This window comes from Cryptomeria japonica, chromosome 6 (assembly GCF_030272615.1).
Source record: "Cryptomeria japonica chromosome 6, Sugi_1.0, whole genome shotgun sequence".
In the NCBI taxonomy this organism is placed as follows: domain Eukaryota; kingdom Viridiplantae; phylum Streptophyta; class Pinopsida; order Cupressales; family Cupressaceae; genus Cryptomeria; species Cryptomeria japonica.
The window spans coordinates 550,104,158-550,124,797 of NC_081410.1; the positions used below are offsets into that span (position 1 = coordinate 550,104,158).

At 34.5% G+C, this 20,640-nt stretch overlaps 1 protein-coding gene across 1 annotated transcript; it reads left to right on the forward strand.

Annotated features, from left to right (window-relative positions):
- Nucleotides 1-2,989: 2,989 nt before the first annotated feature.
- Nucleotides 2,990-3,355, forward strand: LOC131073058 (cytochrome P450 76T24-like). Its single transcript, XM_058009421.2, has one exon. The coding sequence runs from the start codon at nucleotides 2,990-2,992 to the stop codon at nucleotides 3,353-3,355; it is 366 nt and encodes a 121-aa protein (XP_057865404.2).
- Nucleotides 3,356-20,640: the final 17,285 nt, after the last annotated feature.

Sequence of the window (20,640 nt, forward strand, 5' to 3'; positions counted from 1 at the left end):
ATCATATCACATTACGTGTCCTTTATGTATCAAAAAGTATTGAAAATAATCAATTAAATTCTATTTCTCTTTTTCTAATGTTTAATTTATTGTATTTTTTTGTTCTTGACGTTTTGTTGAATTCGTTTCCGATCTTTTTAGTTCATTGAATTTTTAATTGTTTTATTCAGAATGCTCATGTGCAGGGGATGTAGTGGACAACTTTAGTGTACAATTATTTTATCTATCAGATTTTGATAGCTCGTCAATTTAATTAGATTAATTTGGATAATTGTATTATTTTTGAAGTGGGTCATTTTTATTAAATTTATTTTTATATTTTATATAAATAATATGATAACATTTATAAATTTTTTTTTAAATTTAATTTTAAGTTTATTCTAAGGAGATTGTCTTAATATATAGATATATTGACAAATGATTAATTTTATTTAAAGCAAAGTTTTCTATCTTTAATGTCATATGTCTATCTATGTATCTATCTATGTTATATATTTTTTTCATATTCAGTCCTACTCCATCCTTGATATGCATATTTCTATACATTTTTCTTATACTTACATTTATTACACCCATATACACACATATTTCAATGTTTCTAATTCCAAAGCCAAATTGGCTCATTTTTTATGTCTAGGGTTATTTTTGTGGTTGTAGGATTGACTTTTAGGATAGAGACTTGACCTTTTCAGTTTCGAAATTGTTAACTATTATTCACACCATTTTCATTTAAAGTTGACTAAACACAAAATTATAGGATATGTTATCATGTCTTTACATTGAAAGGAATTTATTGCATCTAATTTAAGCATCACTCCTAATGTCGTATAATCTTTGATCATTCCAAGTATTATCATTCATATTTAAGAAGAAAAAAAATACTTTAATTTGATGTTCTAAAATAAATCTAGATTTGCATAGCATCCCTTGGATCATATGCACATCTAATGAGTGTTATTTTCAATTCTGGTATACATAAGCCATTGGCTTAGCTTGGAGACCAAGTCCCTTGTTCATAAAATAACAACCCTACCAAGGTATTTCTAAATACCTCTAACCTTTAAATATAACACAAGAGAAAAGAAAGAATTGATTTTTCAGAAAGTAATAGAGAAAAATTCTACATTATCAAGGATTCAATCTAGACTCTAAAGATGAATCTATGATTTTAGACTTGAGACATGTAAACTTGATCGTACAAAAAACAAGAATCCATCGTAGATTCCAAGTCACTTTTTAAAGGAGAGATCACATTTCTTGAGTGGATGTTAGTCTAATTCTTTAATTTTCAACAAAGGGAACCATTCTTTTTTCATAGAGATAAATATCATCCTCCTTCATATGTACTTTTTAAAAGTACGTATTACAATTAATATAATTTATTAAGCCTAATTATTATTAATTAATAAAGGTTGATTTATACTTAAGTTTATTTATTTTATTAGATTAGCCTAGATCACACATAAGGAGGGTATTTTCTTTACATTTTGGTGAACATGTTTTCTCTAACATGACCTATCACACTTCTTAGGGTTTCTTATCCATGTTGGGTTTTCTAGATATACAATTTTATAAGTTTGAATTTCAAATTGAATATTGCTTTCATACCCTTGTGCAACTCATTTATATATCTTTTTAAATCTTTAATGTGATTATTTAAATAAATTATTTTTATCCCCCTTATATCCATCCTTGAACTTTCTTTAAGATTTGTAATTTACACCTCTTTTAGATCTCATTTACAACTAATGTTTTGATTTATAATAGATTATACCTTATTTTGATATAATTTGATTGTGCTATTCTTAGGAGTTCTACATCTTTATTTCATATTCTCAAGAATCCTAGATTGTTAGTCCTTTATCCCCAACTTATATTCATGTCTTCATTAATAATATTGATATTTTTTATGCTTTTTGTTGCATACAATCCTTTTACTTTCTATATACTCATGAGATTTTATCATAAGAAGAGAATCACATTGCCTATGGAAGAGTTATACCATCACATATGCTTAATTTTTTTCATTCTGAAATTTTATCGTCACCTTCCATATCCTACTAGATACTCTTACTATTACTCTATGATTATCACGCCACATTGTATTCTCTAATGAGTGATAATAATAATGAGCTTGATATATACTTCATTCTACCTTTGATCACATTTCCTTTAGATGACAAATTTTATGAAGCATATTTTATGATGCAATATACTTATACCTTTCATTCATATAGATAAAACATCATATAATGAAGGTATCTATTATTTTCTAATTAAAAATTATTATTCTATTTCTAAATAGAATGATGATCCTATGTTCATAGAGCCATATAATACTTGATGTTATATCTTATCTTATGAATGATGTTTTTTTCATATTAATTATTCTTACAAACCTTATGTGAAAACTGTAGATCTTTACAATAATATTTTACCATCAATTTGACATCTTACTTGTGATAGCATACATTATGACAGCACTTCATGATACTCACATGTGAGTATATTCATGCTTCATTGCCTTTCCCTACATTATATAATGACATTATGGATCTGATTGATAAGTTATTATACAATGATTATGATGTTCCTAATACACTAAATTGATAAAAAAAAAAAAGACATTATTTTTTTTTTATCAAGGGGTACAACAAAATAGAACTAGTGTATTCAAGAGTGAATGACAGCAAATCATATGACCCATAAACAATGGGTAATATTTTCATCAGAATTTAACTTGCATTCCAAAGAAGAGTCTTGTAAATCAAGTCCAAGGATTAAATAAGAGGGAGTTTTGTCTTCTATTCGTCACGGTATCGTTTCCCTCTCTATCAAGTGAAACAGGACAAACTAAAAATAATTTCTCCAGGGGATTAAATTACTCAGGCGGAGACTTCATGAATTCTCATCATTATGTGAGAGCTAGCCCTCAAAAAACATTCAAAAATCTCCTTCCCTGGTCATATACAGATCCTCATCATCATCAATGGACACCCAGCTGCTCACTCTGTTTTCTATGCTCTTAACTAGTACCATCCTTGTCTACTTATGGCTATGGAGAAAGAAGAAATATGCAACCATTTTTCTTCTTCCTGGACCTCCTGCCTGGCCTATTGTGGGAAACCTGTTTCAGATGGGAGAAACGCCCAACGAAAGTCTCTTCTCCCTTTCCCAGCAATACGGTCCTCTGATGACACTGCGCCTTGGCATGAAAGCTACAGTGGTGGTGTCTTCTTCTGCAATGGCGAAGGAGGTTCTGAAAACTCAAGACCAAGTCTTTGCAGGGCAGCCGATCATGGCGATGGGGAAGGTGCATGATCAGGGGAAGTCCGCCATGGGGCTTCTTGAATAGGGATTTTCTGGATGTTCTGCTTGACAACAGAAGCCAGGATTTCACTCTCAAGGATATTAGAGTTTTCATAGCAGTAAGTCTAGAACTATTCATTTGTAGGATCTGCTTTTCCTTTCAATCTTTTTGTTGTTTCTGATAAAAATGAAATCTCTGCATTATAACTTCTCTATGTTGTCTGTGGCTCGAATTTTTCATTGCCCATTTCCCATTGTCATCCTTTACTTGTACAAAACGATTTAGAAAAAAATTAGATTGTGTTTTCAATTCAATATATTTTGAAATTGACATTTCAAATCATATCCAATGATTCATAAGAAAATAGAAGTTGAAGTCAAATCTAACACTTATTTTGAGGGTCTTTTGGCTTGCCTGCTTAATTTAGTGGTAAAAGAGCTTAAACAGACAGAACATTCTGATTTTGTTTGTGTTTGAACTTTGATGGTAACAAAAGTGTATGATGTTTAACAACATGCATATTTGAATTAATATGCAGAATCTGCTAAAGGCAGTAAGATTGAGCTTGCATAATCAGAACTTTCTTTGCAATATGTATTTTCACAGTAATCCTGGGCTCTGAATGGCTTAATTTACAATATTCTTTTTCTTGCCTAGTTTGTCTGCAGTTTCTTGATCTGAAAATTGACCATGACCTGCGAGCCCAGAAACAAATCTTAATTGGCTTCTGGCTTGAGTTCTTACAACAATCATTTTTAGCTTATGTACTGCTGTATATCTTTTTTATACTTGACAAAGGTCTTGTATTTAATAAGGAGGTGTTATCAGCGGTATGTTAAATTGTGATATTTCTATCAGTAGTATTTAATTGTGTATTTCATGAGTAGTGATTAGCAAATTTGGACGTTTTAATACTGTCAGCATCACTTATATGAAATAAGTGTTAAGTAGATCATTCATTTTCATAAAAGATAGGTTGCGTGAACTATTATTCATAAAATATAATCAATGAAATTGACTCAAAAACTATTCAATTGAATTCTTATAAAAAATATCATAAAGACCTGAAAATCTAATTTTGCTCAGATTTGGAAATCAAAAAATTATTATGTAGTCCAGTTACGTAAATTTCTAATATGCTCCTAATTTATAAATCAAAGTACTGACTAATAATTCGTATGTTATTTTCTTGATAGAATTCAATCTTGTTGGAATATCTAGTAATTCTTTCCAATTGCATTGTTTTATGCTTTTAGTTTTTTAGCTTTATTTAGCATGACTACGTACATAGAAAAAATGATATAATTTTTTAGTTTTAGTTTTTAGTTTTATTTTTAAGCATCTAGGACATCTATATATTAAGACAATTATAATTCATTTATCATCAGTTAATCTACTTTTTGATCATTTGATTAATCTCTTGAATCAATAGAATAATCTATTTGTGATTCAATTTCCTTTTCCTTTGAAACCTTACTGTGTTTATGCCGCAGGAATTGTTTGTGGCCGGTAGTGACTCCACAGCTACCACAATAGAATGGGCAATGACATAACTCCTTCGCAATCCCTAAACATTAAGCCTTGTCCAGACATAATTAAAAGAGATAGTTGTTTAGGATTAAAAGTGAATTTAAAGTGCAGAAATTAATCAAAGAATACGAAAACATGAAGACAAAAAACACAAACAGATTATCGTGGTTTGGCAATATGCCTACATCCACACTCAAAGCAGGGATCTATCTCATTAATCAATATATCAGTTCTACATGACCATACACATCTTATTTATACATTTATTCAACCATGGAAAGAAGAGTTGTGGAAGTCAAACAGTCATATGACTGTTGGGCTTCATATACCCAACAATCTCTCCCGTGAAGCCCAACCGGTACAGCCATGCAGTGAAACATCCCTGCTTCCTTTTCTAATCCTACATAACCAGGCTCATGGAAGATTTTAATTTCGCTAAACTCTGCTCATGAAAACTTCCAATGAGCCTTTTCCAACTCAAACCAAAGTAAAAAATGCTTTCCGACACAAATTCACCGATTATGCCAAAATCAATAACATTACTGTATAATCTGAAACCTTCATCCATAAATGAATCCTTAAGCACAAACAAATAATGGTCATATGTGCTCCCCCGTGACAGAACATCGTAAAACCTGTCATCATCAAAAATAGAAACTCTAGAATGATTCCCTGCAGACACCAACCTCGCCGAATCATTACAATGATTAAGTAAATCCTTATGATCATCATCCATCGAATACCAATCAGAGTGGCCAACCGACTGTAGTGTTTTGGTTACATTCAAAGAGGCATTGCAGAAACACCCTTCCACGGGCAGAGCTCGGAGCTCTTGCACTTCTTTCTTCAGCCACCTATTTTCTTCCACATTTGGAGCATACCGCCTCTCATTTTGCTAAACCGCATCCGATATTACCACATCAAATAATGCACATGAATCATTACTGCAGCCAACGAATAGGCCAGATTGGAACCCGACTCTCTCGATAAATCTAGAAAAATGTCTCATAACGGAAGCATTCACGTAAGCTTGCAGAGCTCCCGTATGTAAACCGTCAGGGCCATGCATCCTACCCCATCTTACTGCATATGTACTCGCAGGCTTCTTTGGTTTAATGGGTTCAACCAGCCCGAAAACCATAGATTCTGGCTCTTGAATTTCAAAGCCACGACCTTTCCACAAATACAGGGGAATGTTCACAAATTCAGAAGAAGCCCTTTGGTGATTATCCTCACCCTGGCGAAACAAAAACCCATGCCGTCGTTGCATGATATGCCTCTGCGATAGCGTGTTATGATTCTACGCATGGACTATGTCCAAGGTATTTTCCCAATCAACAAAGAATGACGAGATAAATTCCGCAACAAATTCTCTATCACAACGATTTCTCTCACCACCATCAGGAGAGGTTTCTCTGTCAAATAAGTTAAAAAACATTTTCTTGGCCAATACACAAGCCTTTCTTCTTAGCCATGTTTGACGGACACCTTGAATCCTCCTCTGTCAGACCGTTTCGTACTACAAACAAGTCCCGTTGGTCCTTCCTTTCATGCGATTCTTTGCACTCAAACGTGAGCATAACATAGGGAACAGGGTTGTGGAAAAGTTGGCGATGACCATTATGTGCTGTATCAACAACACATAAATCATCTTGGCCCTCTTCTTCCCAGGCTATTCTCATCGCCTTCATAGGAGTGCTTAGTCTTTTCATCTCGTGTTGTGCACTTCACCTGACTTACCGTCTCTCTCTGCTGTGACAACGTGGTGAACATGCCTGTGGAGAAGCCGACTATCACTGTTATGTGCTCCAGCTGTGCTACATTCAACAACACAAAGATCATCTTGGCTCTCTGCTCTATCCAAATCAAAATCTTGAACATGATTGCTTTCAATAGCAAGAACATCAATGAATCTCTTTCGGTAGTTAGTATCCAGGGCCTGCCGATACTCAGGTAAACCAACACCAGGAGAAAGTTTTTCTTGTTTCTGAAAAACAGAAGCATATGAATGTAAAGCCTGCAGACCCGAATATGCATCAGATGCCATGAGAGGAGCCAAATCTCTGCCAGTACCATACCTATATAGGTCCTTTTCTCTGCCACTACCATACTCAGGTAAACCATTACTCTCAGCCGCTGCAACCTGTGCATTGTTAGGCGTGTGTTTGAGAAGCTCTACTTCGGAATTCATGACGACCTTTGTCTGCTGACCATTCAAATGCCAGGAGAACGATTCATCTCCACTTGGTTCAATAGTCACGACCTTCACCTCTTCATTTTCTTCGACTTTTCTGTCAAACTTTTTGTCTTCTGCTGTTGATTGCGTGCCTCTAAGACCTCCCAAATTCTCTTTCATATGCTCAAAAGCCTCGGGAAACATGGCGACAATGAGACTCTGTCTGTCTAGGGGATGTGAATCGTCGAGCAACTTAACATCTTGGTATGGCTCCCATATCACATTTGCCTTCAATTCAGCATCAAGACCGCTCCGATAACCATACCCAGCACCAACGGGCGCTCCATGTCAAATGAGTTTTCTGTATTTCTTGCAGAAGCTTGTGCATTACCTGCAATTAATGCATTCCACTCTGCCTCTACTTCTGCAATTTTTATCAATAAATAATCACTCTTGTTTTGAAATCCAATATTCTCAAAAACCATATTCTCAGCCTTTCTGAAGTCTTCTAGATCCTGCGCAGCCTTGAGCTCTATAATCCCACCTCCTTGAGTTCTATAATCCCTGCGCTCCTGGGATCTTCAGTCACCAAGCACTCTGAGTCCTCTTGTAGATTCTTTCCACCAAAGAAAGGCTTTCCAATCAACAAGGCATGCATGTTTGTGAGGAAAGAGTCCTCTGTCAGGAGCTTCCCATCACTTTCCTCTTGCTGAAATACAGTCTCTTCAAAAAAATCCAATTCTTTCTCAAAGTTATCTTTTTCAATATTTATGATGCAACACAAAACCATCAACTTCTGGTCCATACAAATCAGTTTGTCGGTGAGCAGGAGATTTTCTTCTTTCAACCTCATAATTTTTTCTTTTTCATAATCCTCCTGAGTCTTGGTCTCAACCTCCTCAACTTCTTCCTCACTTGCTTCAGCGTCCTCTTCTTCAATTAAATCAAGAAAATCTTCAAACAACGAATACTTCAAACCCTCTTCTTCTTCAGCTGAAGTCTCCTCCTTTTTCTAGCCATCCCACCAATGTACATGGCGTTTCATTTCAACTTCCATTTGCATAACATTACTCTCTGCTCAAGCCTACCATGGCTCTGATACCAATTGTTAGGATTAAAAGTGAATTTAAAGTGCAGAAATTAATCAGAGACTACGAAAACACGAAGACAAAAAAAACACACAGATTATCGTAGTTCGGCAATATGCCTACATCCACACTCAAAGCAGGGATCTATCTCATTAACCAATATATCAGTTCTACATGACCATACACATCTTATTTATACATTTATTCAACCATAGAAAGCCGAACAGTCATATGACCGTTGGGCTTCAAACTGAATGGTCGAAGAATCTGACATGGACCAACTGCCTTACTTTCGTGCAGTAGTAAAAGAAGTATTGAGATTGCATCCACCAGGGCCTCTCATGATGCCCCATAGCGCCCAAAGCAGTTGTGAAGTTGCAGGATTTGTGATACCCAAACACACACAGGTGATCTTCAAGATTTGTGATACCCAAACACACACAGGTGATCGTCAACGTATGGGGAATTGGAAGAGACTTTGCAATATGGAAAGAACCTTCCCAGTTCAATCCAGAAAGATTTTAATTTGGAGGGTGAAAATAGTAAAATGGATTACAAAGGACAAAATTTTGAGTTCATTCCGTTTGGAGCAGGCAGAAAGATCTGTGTGGGGCTTCCATTAGCGAGTCAAATGATTTACTTGGTTTTGGCTTCTCTACTTCATTCATTCGAGTGGGCACTTCCGTCTGGAATGTCTGCAGAGCAGCTTGACATGAACGATGAGTTTGGATTGACATTGAAGAAGGCCGTGCAGTTGCAGGCAATCCCCACACCGCGCTTACCATATCAAATATACTAACTAGAATGAATGAATACTCTCGCTTTTATCAATTTCAGTATATTTTCCCAGTATGAAAATAAAGTTCTATGAAAATTATGTTTAATTTTTGTACATCAAAAACAATTTGAACTTTTTATTTATAACTTTAGACCAGAGACGTGAAAGCTTTCATCGCGTTCACGGCGATGCTGTAAGATTGTATTTTAGTGCGTTACCGCCCCACAAGTCAATGTTAATTTATTACGCCGAAGGCGTATCCTATATGAACAAATTCGATCAACTATAAAGATCAAGGGCTCAAGCTCTTTTAGAGGGGATGCAAGACCATGGAAATCATCCCCGCCGTTGAATTTTCCAGATTTTTCATTCGTTAGTTTTTTATTTTCTGCTTCCTCGTACCAACGCAGGGACTTTATCACGGTCGTCAAATCAATGGAGAGCGATGTTTTACTAGCTGTTTGCATTGACGTGGATTCCGCGAAACACCCAAATGCAAGTTGAAATGGATCGAATTGAACTTACAACGAAATTTCGAGGAAGGCCGATAGAAAATCCCGTACCCACAAACTGTAGCAAATCAACGGACGGAATTCTTCTCTGTCAATCCCCAAAAATAAACATACATATTCATTCCAACCCAAACGCCACTGCCACTGCACCAAATAATATCCGTAGACCAGCCATCGTCCAAGTAGCATGCAATTGACCGTCCAAGAAGCATGTGAGAATATGACATCAGGTTTAACGACTCAGATCTATTTGAAGTACTATTGCATATATCCATTTTCATTTGTTGCAGAAGGTTATACACCACTCTCTATGCCGATTTACCAGATTTACATTGCTTTCTTATTCTACCCGAAGAATAAGGTTCCTTTCATCAAGGCTTTCTTCTTCTGTATCTCCACTCTCATCATCTATTGCAGAGGGTTGTACAACACTCTCATTCTCATTACTTCTTTCACTGTTGCCATATTCATCTGCCTAAGATGTTATCTAGGTTTATAACGACAAACAAAACCGAACCCAAAACATTGCAAACTACACTACCAGCGCAAATACTTAAATACAAATGCCCTAAATAAACAAGCATTATGACAAAACGCCTTACACATTCATAGGTTCATGTATAAATCAAAATACCAGCAAATTCCATAAACAACAAACTACATTTGCTGCTATAAAAGTACATTATTCTGTCACTGTAACATTTGATTTCCCTATGTGAAGTTAACCGGTTGACTTGGGGCATCGACGACATAGATTGTTCAAAAGGGGCTGCAAGACGATGAACACCATCCCAACCGTTGGAATTTAGCTGTTTTTCATTCGCTGATTTTTTATTCTCCAGGTACTGCCTTGCAATAATTTATAATATCTTTTGTTTTCATTTTCCCATTACTTTTTTCTAAAAGTTGAAGTATGTTGATAGTTTCAACAGTTGACAATTTTGTGACTGTGAAACAATTTCTTCCACAGTAGATAGTGAAGGAAATGGGTTAGATTCATCAGCTATCAGTGTTGCATTTTCTCCAGTTGGAATCCCTGCAAATCATTATGAAATGGATACAAATACAATTTATTCTAAAGGTTGGCTCCAACTTCATTTAAATATAAAAGATCTCACTGCATAGAAACAGATTCAATACACCACAATAATAATACAATTTAAAAAAAAAAATTGATGTTGTTTTTTCAGATATGTCCATGAAAGTCGAAAAATAATAATTTCAAACTTGATGATCTTCAAGCATAAAATGTGAAATCTACTAATACAACCAAACAAACTCGTAAGAGGAAAAAGCCCTAAAAGAGGACACCGAAAGAAACACTTGACTGCTTATAAGGATTTTCTCCCTTCCGATTGCTTCCAGTAGTTTCCTTTTTTCCATAGAAAGATAGTCCTTAAGCAAAGAATTGGAGCTTAAATATTTTCCTGCAGAACCAATTCCAACAACAGAAGCAAAGAAAGAGACATGGAGACAGTGGCTCTATTAGCACTTGAACGGTTTGACATAATGCCTTGGAGAAATGTGATATTCAAAGAAATGCATAAAAAATTCAAGCAAATGCAATTTACATGTGTAAATCCAAGCTCACTGTTGCCAGCGTCCAGCCTATTTGTGCTTAAATGGAAACTTACAACCTGTGATGAAAAGGAGTATTTTGTGATCTTCTCTATGCATGCAAACTGTGGAAGCACAGACAAGGCATGTAGATTGTTCAGCCAAATACATATGGAAGCACAGACAAGGCACATGGACTACATAACAGATGAATCCATATATAATGCACGGGAAATTAATTTATGGGTTCAAAATCTATTACCTTATATGGAAATTAATTTTTGCGTTGAATATCTATTACCTCTTGGTTGCTTGGTAAACCTTTATTGCATATTGACATTTTAATACATTTCATTTTAAATTAAAACCTCTGAATTTTATTTTATTTTAAACTTTTCAAATTTAGAGTTTTAGATTTTAATAATTATATTGTAATATATATAATTAAAGGTTTACATATTATGTATCAATATTTTAAATATATTTAATTTTTAATTAAATTTTTTAGATAGCTCTTAATTATAAGATATAAATAATAAATAAGTTGCATAATTAATTAATTATATATTTAAAAAGTTATATTATTTTTTATTTTTAGGATTTAAATAATTATTATATTATATTATATACTAAATATAATATATAAATAATAAAAGACTTCTCCAACTCCATTTAATCTCTATCTTCCTTTCTACCTTTCTTCCCTATTTTTACTTGCCTCTCCTTCCATCACTCTCTTCTCCCTCTCTTTTCCACCATATCTATCTATAGCATGGTAATGAAAATAAACAAAATGATACATTTAATTTGTATCACTCAACACATTTCCTTGGACTCGACTAAAAGTTCATGTGTCCTATACTAAGTTCATTTGTATCACTCAACACCAATGCTTCCCTATCTTCTTTGGCGATACATGTTTACACCAATGCATTTCTCAATTCAAGCGATTATGACCACATGATTATTGGGTTTGACACCTTGTCATGTCTTGTAACACTACATTTGTTTCAGACAACCACAAACAAAAAACCTTGTCATTGAGGGATAGACTTCTTTATCCTCTGACGCTTCTCTCACCTTCTAAATTACATTTTTTTCTAACAACTGCAAACAAAAATCCTTTTCATGGATGGATCACACATCTTTATCCTTTTTGTGCAAGTGAATGGTTGTTGTGAGGAAGAAATATTGTTATTATTATTATTTATTTTTATATAATGTAACTATTAAATACACTTGTTTTTAAATTGTGTTTATATATAATATTATATTATAATTATATTTATTATATATTTCATATATTTTAACTTTTTACACATATTTTTGTCTCTGCATCTCCCTCTCTCTCTCTCTCTCTCTCTCTCTCTCTCTCTCTCTCTCTCTCTCTCTCTCTCTCTCTCTCTCTCTCTCTCTCTCTCTCTCTCTCCTCTCTCTCTCTCTCTCTCTCTCTCTCTCACACACACACACACACACACACACACACACACAACTTTATACATACAGTCCTTATTTCTCCCTATCCCTCTCTTTAGTCCATCTCTCTCTAGCTATCTCTCTTTCACTCCTCTTTATATCTCTTTCTATTCATATGTCTCTACCTCTATCTCCCTATCTCTCCATGTCTCTCCCTATCCCTTTCTTTCTCTTATATCTTGATCTGTCTATATCACTCTCTATATCTCTATCTCTTTCTATCCATATCTTTCTCTACTTATATCTCCTTGTCTTTTGGTCTCTTTCTCTATACATTTCTCTTTTTATATCACTCTCTATGTATATATATTTTCATTCAACTCTCTCTCTCTCTCTCTACCAATTTGTCTCCTTCCTCTCTGGCTCTATCTTCATCTTTCTCTTTCACCTCTATCTTCCTCTCCCCCTTTATATGTAGACATGTCTCTTCGTCTCTATCCATTAATATCTCTCTTTATCCCTCCCCCTCTTCTCACACATCTCTATCTATATCTCTTTGTATCTATATCTCCATATTCAGACACTTTCATCTCTATCTCATTATTTCTTCATCACTCTGCCCATATATATCTCATGATGTCCACCCATCCATATATTTCTCCTCCTCTATCTATCCCTCTCTCTTTATTTCTCTCTCTCTCTCTCTCTCTCTCTCTCTCTCTCTCTCTCTCTCTCTCTCTCTCTCCTCTCTCTCTCTCTCTCTCTCATCTCTCCTCTCTCTCTCTCTCTCTCTCTTTCCTCATCTCTACCTCCCAAGCTCCCTAACTATCCCCTATATATCTCTTTATCTAAACCTCTCTCTCTTTCTCTTTCCATATATCTCTATCTTTCTTTGTTCCCATCTCTTTCTCTCCCTCTCTCCATATCTATTTGACTCTCTACTTCTCTTTTTTAATTCTCTATATCTCCATCTATGTATCACTCTCTCTCTCCCCCCCCTCTCTCTTCCTCTCTTTCTCCCTATCTATATATTTCTCTCTCTACCTCTCTCTACTTCTTAATCTATTTGTGTCCACCTTCCTCTCTTTATCTATCTTTATCTTTACTTCTCTCTTCCTCTCTATTCAATATCTCTTTTCCTCTTTAGTTTTATCTTTCTATATTTCTTCTTCCATCTCTCTCTCTACCTCTCTCTCTATATCATTTCTTATCTCTATCTTATCTCTCTATCTCTCCCTCTCTCTCTCCCTCTCCTCCCCATATTCCCCCCCTTCTCTCTCTCTCTCTCTCTCTCTCTCTCTCTCTCTCTCTCTCTCTCTCTCTCTCTCTCTCTCTCTCTCTCTCTCTCTCTCTCTCTCTCTCTCTCTCTCTCTCTCTCTCTCTCTCTCTCTCTCTCTCTCTCTCACACCACACACACACACACACACACACACACACACACACAAACACACACACCATAACATGGAACATTATTATTTTCTTGATTCAAAGGTATTATTTCAATCGTGTTTGGATCTATGGAAGTGGATTCATAGTTTATTTGAAGCTATCATTTATCCATTAAGACATTCCTTACACAAAGACCATCATTTTCTAAATGACCTACCCATTGACCTCATGTGTTACACATGCAAAAAATAGATCAAAACTTTTTTGAATTGACCTTCCACACCTCATCGATCTCTTACACTCGAGGTGGGAAGATCTGTCTCTCAAATACTATGGACAACTCATATTCACATGGATTCCAGAGTCAATGTGCCACGACTATAAGCATGCCAAGCAGTGGGAGAGACATGACATGAGAAAAACATATCAATTTGGATGCTGATGGTGAGTTCGATCATTTTTACTTTAGCACAAAATTATTTCTCTCCTACCCTCTAGATATCCTTTGTAAACACATTTCATATTCAATAATTGTAGCTTTCTCATCTGTCGCTTCCTTCTCCTCCACAAATTTGATTTCTTTCATCTGGAACTTTCTCTACTCTTTTGTGTTTATTTTGGAAATAACATGTCATGCAAACTATTTAGAAATTGCATTTAACAGGACCTGGTCTCATGGAGTGAAATGGTTGATAGGCCTGCAATATGTGGGTGCACAACTGTGGCACATGGTTTGCTTGAAAAAATGAGAATGCATAGACTAGGCACTTGAGCTGAGCAGTATAATACCACATGGATACATGTGTTGCACATATCGAGCTCCTTCCCAAAGTAAAATAAGATTTGATTTGTAGGCAATAAAACAATTAATTTCCATCTCAATTGACACTTTTTGTGTCACGGTCCATTTGTCCATGTTAGTTGCCACTTTCAATGATACGACCCAATTGTTAATGTCCCCACTAATTTGGGATTGATATGAGATCAAATCAACAAATTAATCATTTCACTAATACTCTAAGGTTATAAATTAGAGGCATGTAATTTCAAATAAATGCAAACAAATTCAAAACCATTTATATAACCTACAAGTTCAAAGTTCATAGTACTATGGCTCATGGATTCTCATTAAGCTATCTTACAATGCCAACTACCTTGGTACGCCAGATAGTGGGCAAAAAATATTGGATTACATTTATTGAGCCACTTCAACTACCATTGCCTTCCCTTCCAGAAATGAAATCTATCATTATAACAATTTCCTGCTAGACTTTTTTTAGAGATAACTCTTTTCTAGCTACTGTAAATTTTTAGCATTGATGTCCTATTTGCTATACTCTTCTAAATTAAGTACCTAATGTAGGATATACTTTTATTATTGAAATATAATATAGTTTTTTTGTCTTGCATAGATTATCCATAGCCATGGTAGGCCTAGCCAAAGTTGGATGACTTACTAACTACCCTTGCTTTAAGCGTACCTTTGATGATCACCTTGCTTGTTAGTCAAATTTTCTTTGTTTTTTTTTAGTGACACTCATTTCAGTGTTTACTATTGAAGATGTTTTAAATTCATTTTAATTTGAAGTAAGAAAGATGTCAATTTGTTTATTTTTTAATTTAGTACTTTTGATCCATCACAAAGAGAGCTCTCTTTAAACTTGCACTCTCATTTGAATCAGACTATTGTGATTGATATGCCACTTACCAACCACCTCTTAATCCTGCACTTTACTTGGGAAGAGAACCATTCATAGAGTATTTCATATCATTTTGTTGTTCTTAGTATAGTTATTTCTCATTTCTACATCACCTTCTTTTTCTCTCACCCATGCCCCCTCTATCTCTAACTCGCTATCTCCACTCCTCTCAACCTATATCTCCACATCTTTATCTTATTAACTCCATCAAACTTGCTATTTATCTCTATCTCTCTATTATCTCTCTCTCTCACTCCTTTCTATCTCTTTCTATCCTTATCACTCTATATCTGTCTATCTCTCTATATCTTCATTTATATATATATATCACTCCCTCTCTCTCTAATTAAATTTAGCTCTCCCTTCATCTTTCCTACTCTATATATTTATCTCTATTTCTCTCTGTATCAACCCTTACTCTATATCTTTATTATCTTTGGCTCTCTGTTTTATTTGCTCCATCTTTCCTACTCTCTCTCTCTCTCTCTCTCTCTCTCTCTCTCTCTCTCTCTCTCTCTCTCTCTCTCTCTCTCTCTCTCTCTCTCTCTCTCTCTCTCTCTCTCACACACACACACACACACACACACACTTTATATCTTTATCTATTCTATATCTGCCTCTTTATTTGTTTCTATCCATATCTTTCTTTACATATCTTCCTATCTCTCTATTGCTTCCTCTCTATCCCCTTATCTCTCTCTATCTTTATCTCCCCATATACATCTCCCTACATCTCCATCTATTTTTATTGCTCCCCCACTATCTATATCTATACATTTATCTCTTCCATTTCTATCTATTCCTCTCTCCTATATCTCAATCTTTATCTTCTTAGCCCATCTCTCTCTTACTCTTCCCAACTCTATTTCTCCCTCTATATCTCTATTGCAAACATAACATGAACTTGATTATCATTTCACTCATCTTTGGATCCTAGTAAGTGGACCCATAGTTGATTTGAAGCTATCATTTATCCATTGAAACCTTTCTTGCACAATCAACATCATTTGCTAAAGGGCCTACTAATTGACCTCATGTACTACACACATGTATGCAAAACATAGATCCTTCTTTTTCCTAATTAACCTTCAAAACTTTTTCGGCGTACCCATTGCACACCACAAGTGCAATTGCTAGTTTATATTCTTGTATGTGTTTAAATCCTGCACTCTTTTTTCGAATTTGTTATATATATATAATTGAAACAAGTTGACTTTCATAGATATCTTTATATAGCGGATTATAACTATTTGAGCAAGCATACATGTAAATCTTAAGTTGTCTTTAGGTAAGCAGTCACGTGTAGGGACATTCTATTAAAATATCGGAATTGTCTATTTTATTTAATTAAAAAATCAGAATACAATTGTTTTTATTTTCAATTGATTAAAAAAGGAAGACAAAGATGTATGATCTCTTATAGACGTCACACTCTTTTTGTACCACTACATGCGTTTGATTGTAAGAATTGTGATTTTACTCATATTTGAAAGTGAAGCATCTAATTAGTACAATCCTTCCAATGTAACAGTTGTTTTGACATAATGAAAATTTAAGATAATTTTAAATTATTAATCTGTATATTTTTTATTTAAATATTAATAAAATATTTTATTTTGTTATTCTATTAGATTGTATCTTTTGTTTGTAAGAATTTTTACTTCTGTTTTGTGACCTATTCAATAATTCCATCTTATTTATTATGGAAAAGAATGAGCTAGATCTCTTGTTATGGTTGGTTAGGGTGAATTCATATGTAACTTTTGTATGACATATTACATTGCTAGTCGGAGGAGGTTTAGAAAAAAGAAACACTTTAAATATTGACAACATGTAATAAAGTCACTAGTTGTTTGTCTTCCTAATATCACACTTGACAAAACATAAAGGAAGAACCTTTGTTTTTTTCTTAAATTGAATATTAAACAAATGATAAATTGTATTGCTACGTAGATTTTTTGCCCTTCCTCTATGTTAAAAGCTAGTTGCTCAAAAGCTAAGAATGATTGTGGGAATGCTTAGCCTTACTTTAAAAGGTGTATCATTTTGAGGAAATGACATGAACACAACAATGTCATTGTTTCTTATTTTTTTCTAATACAAAGGTAGTAATGTACTTGCGTACCTTGCCATCATTTTCTATGACGATGATGTTATTTATTAGAGTTAGCCAATCTTAGAAAAAATGGCAAGTCCCCACAATTGAGTGATTTCTATAGAGTCTAGTTGATTCTTGATCCTAGAAAGGGAACAACATTAAAAACTGTGGAGAGTATGATGCATTTTATTATTTTTTAATCAAGATTTGGAGAATATTTTGCTTCAATTTTGAGTCTAATATGCCAAAATCAATTAAATAAGAAATTTGGGTAATTTTTTATTCTTAAATGGTAAAGGGGGTTCTTCCTTTTCCAAGCCACTTGTTCTTAATAGATTTGTAGAGGTTGATCTTACAAGGTGATATGTGCAAATGTGTCTTTGTCTTTCTAAACATTTAATCTTGTATAGCTAGAAATTTTGTTGTCTCTAATAGATAGCTTATATAGCTACCACATTTATCTCTATTAATAGTTTACTTGTATCAAGGTTTTTAATTAGTTTTTCATGTTTGACATTTAAAAAAAAAATACTTATAGAAACAATACTGTTAGATTATTACTTATGGTATTTTTTGTGATTTTGTAGTATTACGTTTTTTGAATTAAATTGGCATGTCCATTTTTGTAACAATACTACTTTATACTAATAATGTTTTGTCCAAGGTCATTTGCATTCTCTCAATCATTTTTGTGTGCCTATGATCCTTGTCTTCTTTTCCTCAATGTCATTCTATGTTTCCAAAGTCTCTGTGTTTAGGTGATTTTTGTTTGTTCTAAGTATCTTTCTAACCTTGTGGCATTGATGTTCATCATCCCCAAAGACATTTTCTCACTATACCACCAAAATTTTCTATTTCACCATCATTTTCCTCCTAGATACCCTTTCTTCTATAATTATATTGCGGTTTGAGACTTCCCTATTTAGGCATACCTCACAACCATTCCTCATCGTCGTTCCCTCTTCCTATCAAGATATCAAAGTTGCCCTTCCTAGCATGTCATTTCCTCTATTTTTGTCAAGTTTTTAAATTGAAAACATGTTCGATGAATATCTTAGCTTTGGTGTTTATGGATCATATATTTTTCCATGTCCTTTATGTATGGAAGTAGTGAAAATAATATATTACATTTTATTGTTATCCTTTTAAAAAAAAAAAATGTTTTTATGTTTTATTATATTTTTTAAAAGTGTTTATTATTATATATTTATTGTTGTATTGGATATATTGATAATGATTAGTTTTTTTCATTTCTTATATTCATCTATGTATTTATTTATGTTAAACATTCTTATGGATTTGGTTGTAACCATTCTATCTATACATCTTATTCTTACATTTATTACATCTATATCAATACATATTTTAATGTATATAATTCTATGTTAATTTGGTATTTTCTTTATGTGCAAGGTCATTTTTATGGTTGTGAGATTGAGGAGTTGTTTTCTTCATGACCCTGGATATGTTGGCATTATTGGCATTGTGTTGTCATTGATGTCAACCGGTATAGAAGGACAATCGGTATGAGCGTATTGTTGACATGCAGTCTTTGATTTCACCTAGTATTGTAGGTCACTGATAAAGGAGAGAATGTCATTCAATACTATGACATCAGTAAGTAGTATTCACAAACACACCCTTTTGCAAATGGAGAGATTTAATAATTAGTATCAGTTTTGCATGCTCAATTGGTGTCAGTTGATGGTTGAGTTCTCCATCTCAAGAGCTGTAACTTGAGAAATTGTACCAATTGGTATCAGAGCCCTAGGTTTTTGGTTGATAAGCTTTCTCTAGCTTGGGTAGATTCTGGCTTAAGGACACAATGGTTTGTTTAGTGTCAATCCTTGCTCTAGTTTTTGATGGTTCAAACTATTTCATTTGGAGTTGTAGAATGGAAGTCTACCTATCCTCTCTAGGGTTTGATGTGTGGATGTCTATTGTAAATCGATGCCCTAGTAAAGTGAGTCCTCCCACCGATTCTGATGCAGAAAGAAGAAACCAGTGCAATGATGCTGCAATGAAGGCAATACTCTGTGGTCTATCAGATGATATCTCCTCACAGGTGGATAGATGCAGATCGACAAAAAGCTTATGGGACAGACTGAAGAAGCTCTATGGAAATGAGCCTACTACTACAAAACCGGTTTGTGAAGATAGGATGAGAAATATACTTCTTATATATGCGGATGATGAAGGCAGATCTGCTAGTAGCCGTAGAAATTATGACTAAGGAACCCACCTCGTCGTGGCTCAAGAATCAGAAGATGAGAGGCATACATCTGAGATTGATCATGCAGATCACTCCTACCAGCAATATGTGTTTGGCAGTGATAGTGAAGGTGAAGAAGAAGAGGAAGCAGAAGTTGATCTTGAAGGAGAACTTGTAAATGCACTTGAAAAACTTAGTAGAGTAAGGAATGAGTACAAGTTATTCAAGAATGCTGCTATTGTGGAGCAGAACTAGTTGATCAAATGCCTTGAAGAATATGAGAAATGCACCTTAGAGTTGAAGACTCAACAAGATGACACCAAGGAGTGTCGATGTAAAGGTCTAGCATCTGCGCTAGAGGTAAATGATAAAAAGTATCAACAGCTAGAAGGAGAAATGGAGAATCTCCAAAATGCCCTTGAGAAATGTCAGGATGAGCTCAAGGTAAGAATCCAGTTTAATGGCAGCAGTGATACCTTGGACAAAATGTTGAAGAAGAAAAAGCATTCCAAGGATATTGGATGATTAGGAAGTGGTGTTGGTGAATGCTCCACCAACAAGAATGTCCCCCACAATGACACTATGTTTGTCTCCTCAAATGGAGATAACAAGGGACAAACCTTCACTGTCCGGAATACTCCCCAGAAGAAGGTTGATCTAACCACAACCGGTGAAGACATGAAGCTAAGGAGAAGAGGTTTTTCTATTGTAGGATCAAGAGGTCCACCAGTTCTAGTAGCTAGTCACAACAACATGACCAGAAGAAGATGGTCAAACCGACATAATAGAAGGTTTCCTAATCATGAGGTTGTGTGCTACTATAGCACTACTTTTGGTTATGTGGCAAAGTCCAAAAATGAAAGGACCCACCAGT